Source organism: Theropithecus gelada, chromosome X, assembly GCF_003255815.1.
Source record: "Theropithecus gelada isolate Dixy chromosome X, Tgel_1.0, whole genome shotgun sequence".
Lineage (NCBI taxonomy): Eukaryota > Metazoa > Chordata > Mammalia > Primates > Cercopithecidae > Theropithecus > Theropithecus gelada.
In genome coordinates this window covers 146,868,788-146,876,087 of record NC_037689.1, presented here as the reverse complement: position 1 = coordinate 146,876,087, position 7,300 = coordinate 146,868,788, and the positions used below count along the sequence as shown (strand labels likewise).

Here is a 7,300-nt window from a genome sequence, read left to right as displayed (position 1 = left end):
CCTGACACCACCCGCCTGTACGACTTCAACTCCTACTGGAGGGTGCACGCTGGAAACTTCTCCACCATCCCCCAGTACTTCAAGGAGAATGGCTATGTGACCATGTCGGTGGGAAAAGTCTTTCACCCTGGTACTGCTCCATGTTCAGAGTCTGGGTTCTCTTGGTTTGTGGTATCTGAATCCAGCAATCCCGTCCTGGGGATGGGGCTGTCTTTGCAGATCGCTCTTCTGGCTGGGCGAGTGCCTTGCTATTCAGTGCTTCCTTTCTAAAAAACCAACTTGTCAACCCAGCTACATGTTCTCACCCAAAGTGGAAAAGGGTAAAAAGAGCTTTGCTACCTTTCAGAAACCACTGAGGGTGTGCTGTTGGGTCCTTCAGCTCCTTGGGTGGTAGGCAGGACACGGGTTGAGGAGGTGGCAATGTTGGGTGAAGTCCAGCTTGGGGCCCCACCCTCCTCCCTGCAGGGTACCTGTCAGTAAACCTAGGGGTGGGTTGAGGACACCTGAGGGCCTCCCATGTGGCCAGCATTGCTGTTGCTAACTGATTGCCCAGTGAGGGGGCTGTGCTTAGGTGGGGGCTGCTACCCACTCTGGAAATTAAGTCAGAAAGATGAGTGTAATCTGGTACCCAGGAACTATAGGGTGCCAGAGATGGACATTCCTTACCTCAAATGCTGCCTGATAAACTGGCTATCTTTAATGCCAATATGGGGATAGTGAAAAGCAAACAAACTTTAAAACTTTTTATTTATAGAAGTAATGCATGAGTATTTGAGAAAAATGGAGAAAAAAGTATTGGAAGACAAGAGCACCATAGGGACAATAATGCTTATCATTTGGGAATGACGGCTTGAATGTTTTCAGTCTCTTTCCCTTTGCTCAGTGGTTACACTGGCAGGCCTGGCAGCCTTCTGCAGGAACCCAGCTGGTCAGGCTGGTCAGCCCAGGTTGAGAGTAACATTCAGCTCTACTAAGTCAGGCCAGTTTCAGAGGTGAACCTGTCGCGAATCATATTGCACAGCCAAAAGCCCAGTGTCAGGAGAACTTTCTGCAGTTTGTTGTTCTCATTACCACACCCCTTGCCTGAATGCAGCTGCAGGGAAGTGATGATTTTGGAGAGAGGAGGAAACACAGCAGAGGGTGGAGATTGTGCTTTGGGAGGGGAAGCCAGGCAAGGACTGAGTGATGTTGCTTGACTTCCTCCCTCCTGATGATTCGATTTTGGCATCAGGCTCTAAGCGCCATGTCCTTCCCAGAGAATAAACCTTTTCTGGCAGCCCTTGTGGGAACACATTTTTCAGCTGAGTCTTTGTTCTCAAGACCTTTTTCTGTTAGCATTGGGCCTGCTTCAAGATGACAGTAGCCACCACTGAGTGCCAGGTATGTACCGTTTACCATGCTGGCCACTCCTTTAATCCTCCCAACAGCAAGCGAGGTGGGTTTTTATCATCATCATCATTTCCCAAGGAAGACATGGAGGCTCATGGGAGTCAAGTAGCTTGCCAGAGGTTGCAGGGATGCTAAGAGGCAGCATCCGGATTTGGACCTGTGGTGGTTGGCCTCCTGTGTGCTCTTTCCACAGTGCTTGCTGTGTTCATAGGTCCTCCACCCGCTGCCCTCTTTCTCTGCATTCCTGCCTCTTCTGGTGCTCCCTATTGGAGTCCTACTGTGTGACTGTTGCTGATGCTTTCTCGCGAGGTTCTGCCTGTGATCCCCTCCACTCCTGGCTAACCACTATAGGCAGCGCTTCCCTTCAGATCCCTCACAGGCCTTACTGGCTTCTAGAAGTCCTCCCTGCTAGTCCTCACCTGACTCACAATAACCTCTGTGCTTGGAGGATCCCCCACTTGGCTCTTCGATGCTTCTGAAAGCTGGCAGTCCTTCCTTGGTTTCCAGTACTACTATATTGTCTTCCCAATTAAACTATAAACTACTAAGCTTAAGGGTGGGTTTCTGCTTCATGAATGAGCACTTGAACTTGGAGTTCTAAAACATGGTTTTGAGTCCTGGCTGCCTTATCTAATATCTGGTTAGCATCGGATAAGGCACATACCTTCCCTGAGCCTCCCCTTCCTGCCCCCATCAACTCCCTGGTGGTGCTGATGCCTCTGCTGCCTCCTTCATAGGGTGAGACATAGGTTTCAGCATGGGCTCTAAGGAGCTGACTGTTCTTGTCCTTGTGGGTCCCTTCCACAGAGCCTATCACAAATCATTAGGGCTTAGGGACCAGGAAGTCAGATGCTCAGTTCTCAAATAGAAACTAGAGAGTTTGGCTTTAGAGGGGACTTTTATAGATGAGGAAACAGCCCCGAAGAAGAGAGGTTCCACTTGCCCTTTTGTTTACAGAGTTTTAGTTATGGGGAGTGTTTTAACAACTTTTTTTTTATGTCATGTTTTAACAACTTTTTTGTCATGTGTTAACAACTTTTTTTTTTTTTTTTTTTCCAAGGGATAACTTCTAACCATACCGATGATTCTCCATATAGCTGGTCTTTTCCACCTTATCATCCTTCCTCTGAGAAGTATGAAAACACTAAGGTAAGGCTGTGAAAGGGACATTTCTGAAGAGGAACCACTTTTTCCTTTGTCACATAAACTACTGGGTATACTGCATGTTCTGTGAAGCTGGTTATATACCGCAAAATTGTGGGTTTCATTTGTGATAATGTCTTGACAGAAGTAAGTTCAGCATTAGGCCCGACAGGAGCAGTGGCTTCATTCTAGAAGCTGGTGGGTGTTACTTGTTCTAAAACCTTGGGCTCTAACGTATCAGAATCATTGAATAGCTCCCCAATGCTCACTCTGGATGAGACTAGGAGATGCTGAGACGTGGGAGGGAGAAAAGAGGCTGAGCTCCAGGAGCCTTAGCCCAGAATGGGAGAGAGGCATGCCGTGTATCTGTCTCAGACCTAATGTGTATGTTCAGCAGCTGAGACATCTGATAGGGGTTTTAAATTTTTAGAGCATTATGAAAAAAAGTAACCTACAAAGAAAATCTTGGTTTAGAGGAAACCCAAATATATAAATGAAACTAAAACCCACATTTAAAGAAACTCAGAAAACCAACTGGGGAACTGAGAAATGAAATGTACCTCTGAGGTTTTAGTAAACATGTTGGGAAGGGTGAGGGTTTGGAGGTGAGGTGGAAGGTATTGTTCTAAATTCCTGACAGCTTTCCATTTCAGAATACAGTGTAAACTGTGAGCTCTGGCCTTTGGCTTGTGGCTTGAATAGGGAAGATCCCATCTTAATTCCCTGAAGCCATCTTGCTCCTTTTTAGTGGCCTCACTTACGAAGGCCAGGTCCCTGCCCTAACTGCCCCCCTACCCATTTCTTCTCAAAGTGGCGGGTCTGACAACACTAAATCTCCCTCGAGTGCTGCAAATTGCGTATATATAGATGATGAACAAGTGGTCTGAGGCGGGTGCTGGGCTGTCCTGCCCAAGGGTGGGGTGAGCAAGGCAGGGCTGTGAAAAGGCAGCAACACTCTTTGAGATGGAACAGCAGCTAACATAGCCCCTTGGTCTTTGTGATATACACATCATGGTCAAAACTAACTTTGGTCTCACGGCCAACATGTCTACTTTGGGAAATAAAGCAGGAGGTTTCATTCTGTGCCTAGTGTAGCTGAAGATCTGGAAATTCCATGGACTGTCACCTTATCAAGTTGACTGGGACCCTGTCATTTACAAGCCTTAACCTGTCTTTGTAATTTGAAATGTTTTTTCTTTTTAATTTTTTAATTAAAATAGAGTTCATATACCATAATGCTCTCTCTTTTAAAGTATACAATTTAATGGTTTTTAGTATACTCACAGAGTTGTGCAGCTACACCAAATCGATCTTAGACCATTTTTATCACTCTCAAAAGAAACCATGTACCCATTACCAGTTGTTCCTCATTTTGTCTCAGCACCCAGCCTGGGACAACAACTGAACTATTTTTGGTCTCTGTGGATTTGTGTATTTTGTCCATTTGGTATAAATAGAGTCATACACTATGTAGCCATTTGTTTCTGGCTTCTTTCACTTAGGATTCTGTTTTTGAGGTTCAACCACATAACAGTATAAATTAGTACTTCATTCCTCTTTTTTTTTTTGAGACAGAGTTTCACGCTTGTCACCCAGTCTGGAGTGCAATGGCGCTATCTCAGCTCACTGCAACCTCCACCTCCCAGGTTCAAGCGATGATTCTCCTGCCTCAACCTTCTGAGAGCTGGGATTACAGGTGCCCGCCACGACACCCAGCTAATGCTTGTATTTTCAGTAGAGATGGGGTTTCACCAGGTTGGCCAGGCTGGTCTCGAACTCCTGACCTCAGGCAATCCACTCACCTCCTAAAGTGCTGGGATTAGAGGTGTGAGCCACCGCACCCAGCCTTTCATTCCTTTTTATGGCCACATAATTGTCTGTTGTACCACATTTTGTTTATCAATTCATCACTTGATGGATATTTGGTTGTTTCTACTTTTGACTATTAGAAATAGTGCTGCCTTTGACATTTTTGTACAAGTGTTCTTATGGTCATATATTTTTCGTTTTCTTCAGTATAATAACTATGTTTAACTGTTTAAGGAATTGCCAGACTGGTTTTCAAAGTGACTGCACTATTTTACATTCCCACCAGCAATGTGAGAGGGTTCTAATTTTTCTGCATCCTCATCAACACTTGTTATTTTCCATCTTAAAAAATTATAACCACCCTATTGGGTGTGAAGTGGTTTTGATTTGCATTTCCGTAATGACTAATGATGTTAACCACATTTCCATGTTCAATTGGCCATTTGTATATCATCTTTGGAGAAGTGTCTATCCAAATCCTTTGCCCATTTTTAATTGGCATTTTTTTATTGTTGAATTAGAGATGGATTTTTTTTAATAGTCTACTGGGGTTTCTTTTAATTAGTTATGATATGGAGAAAGAGTATTAGTGGCAAGAAACTAAGTGCTAGTGGATTTCTGGCCCCTGCCTGGAAAACAAGAAACACTTTTCTGTTTTAATTCTACTTCTGATGTCTCTGTTCAGTCTGAATAACACATGAAGGGCTGATTATGTGAACATTAAATCTGTGTGTGTAGCCTTCATGGCTTCCATTTCTTGCACTTAAAAAGCTGATGTTATATATTTTGTTTTGAAAGACATGTCGAGGGCCAGACGGAGAACTCCATGCCAACCTGCTTTGCCCTGTGGATGTGGTGGATGTGCCCGAGGGCACCTTGCCTGACAAACAGAGCACTGAGCAAGCCATACAGTTGTTGGAAAAGATGAAAACGTCAGCCAGTCCTTTCTTCCTGGCCGTTGGGTATCATAAGCCACACATCCCCTTCAGATACCCCAAGGTGAAGAGCTGGTTGAAGGCTGATCCAGCACAGCCACCACAGCTGTGTTGTTTGTTGAGGGAGGGATTTGCACAGGGAAGGTGGCCACATCCTGCCATCCCCAGGCATCATGGATGCCTGATGGGCACTAGTGTCCTCAGTGGAGTGAAGATGGGATTTAGAGGCCAAGGCCAAGAACATGTAAGAGTCTTGTAAGAAATGCTTGGCTTTCCACTTCCCTCCACTGAAGGATTTGATTTCCTTTCCTTGAACTTATCAAGCACATGTTGGGTTGGATGGCGAGATCACCACAGAGAAGTGAATCAGAGCTGGCTGCCAAGGCCTGTAATAAGGGATGGCCCTTGCAGAACAGCCCCAGGGAATATGAAGCCCTCTTTAAAAACTGCCTGTTCCCCCGAGCCTGTCAGGTTAGATCGTGTAAACACAAAGCACTGCATTGCTTCTTGGAACCTCAAATCCTGTACTTGCTTGTATGTCATTTAGAGCATGTAGTCTTTTCTGTTTTAGAATCCTTTTCCATTTTTCCCTATCATGTTTTATGAGGGCCTGAGTATCCCATCCTTTTGACTTTGCAGAGAATGCCCCTCACATGTAATGAGAGTAGAGACCAGCGGTATGCTTTTTGATGCTGCAGGTATCTTGCTTTGATTGGCCCAGGGGATCTTGCCTTCCTAGTAGGAGCTGTCAGCCCCCTTGATAGAAGAAGGCTGTGAGGTTCACCTCTCCTGCCTCTTTGCAGACAACAGTTAACAAAGCTGACCTGGCTGTGATTCTTTGAAAGGCCTGCTTATAAGTCTAGCCCTTGGCTGGCATCTGGGAACTTTGATTTCCAGAGTGTTCCCACTACTCCCAGAATTGACTTACTATGCTTAAACTGTTTAGACAAACATTGTGGTTGATGATGAACCCCTGTTGTTTTTTTTTTTTCTGGGAGTCTGGCATTTTGGTATGTTTCAGACAGACAATGCCTACCTGACCAGCCCCAAATAAAAACTGGATAATGAGGCTTTAATGAGCTTGCCTAGTTAGCAGCATTTCACATGTATTATCACACAACTCATTGCTGGGAGAAGTAAGTGTATCCTATGTGACTTCCCTGGAAGAGGACTTGAAGCTTGTGCCTAGTTTCCTCTAGACTTTGTCTCATGTCCTTTTTTCTTTGCTGAGTGTGTTTTACTGTAATAAATCATAGCTGTGAGTGAGACTAAATGCTGAATCCTATGAGTTCCCCTAGTGAATTACTGAACCTGAGGGTGATTTTGGGAACCCAACACCTCATGACACTTTTCTAGCCAGGCAGGAGATGGGGACAGGAACAGAAGGGCATCTGTTTGTATGAAGGAAGAGAGCTGTTGCTGCTCAGTTTGTAGGAAACAGAAGTCGTATGATTTCATTGCCGTTGGCATCTCATGGGAGTAACTTAAGGCTGGACTTCCAGGTCAGGGATGAGCACATGGGAAATGCTAGTGAGCCACCATGTAAATGCATCACAGGCTTAGAGAAAAGGCAGCATAGATACTAATAGAGCCACAACCTTGTGCTTTTGCTAAAACAGTGACAACTTTGTGGCTTTGTGTTTTTCCCCAAGGAATTTCAGAAGTTGTATCCCTTGGAGAACATCACCTTGGCCCCCGATTCCGAGGTCCCTGATGGCCTACCTCCTGTGGCGTACAACCCCTGGATGGACATCAGGCAACGGGAAGATGTCCAAGCCTTAAACATCAGTGTGCCATATGGCCCAATTCCTGTGGAGTTTCAGGTATCAAGGACATAGTTGGAGGATGTATTGGACACTGATGACATAGTGTCATAGGTGAAACCAGTCTTCTCAGTAGACACAACTCCATCTATAATGTCTTATTAAGAGCTTTCTTTGTGTGAGTTATCGGGCAAAGAGCTGGGGTGGAGGTGTCCTATAGGTATTTAGGACACAGGCAGTGTTGCGTGGATCAGAACTCTC

The 7,300-nt window shown here is 45.1% G+C and overlaps 1 protein-coding gene across 2 annotated transcripts in view; it reads left to right on the top strand.

Moving 5' to 3' along the window:
• The window catches only part of IDS (iduronate 2-sulfatase), a 200,534-nt gene that overhangs the window by 175,550 nt on the left and 17,684 nt on the right, over positions 1 to 7,300 (top strand). For both annotated transcript variants that reach the window (XM_025371670.1, XM_025371671.1), the window contains exons 4-7: positions 1 to 130; positions 2,450 to 2,538; positions 5,140 to 5,340; positions 6,929 to 7,099. In XM_025371670.1, the coding sequence (XP_025227455.1) occupies positions 1 to 130; positions 2,450 to 2,538; positions 5,140 to 5,340; positions 6,929 to 7,099 (591 nt within the window). The remainder of the gene's footprint in view (positions 131 to 2,449; positions 2,539 to 5,139; positions 5,341 to 6,928; positions 7,100 to 7,300) is intronic.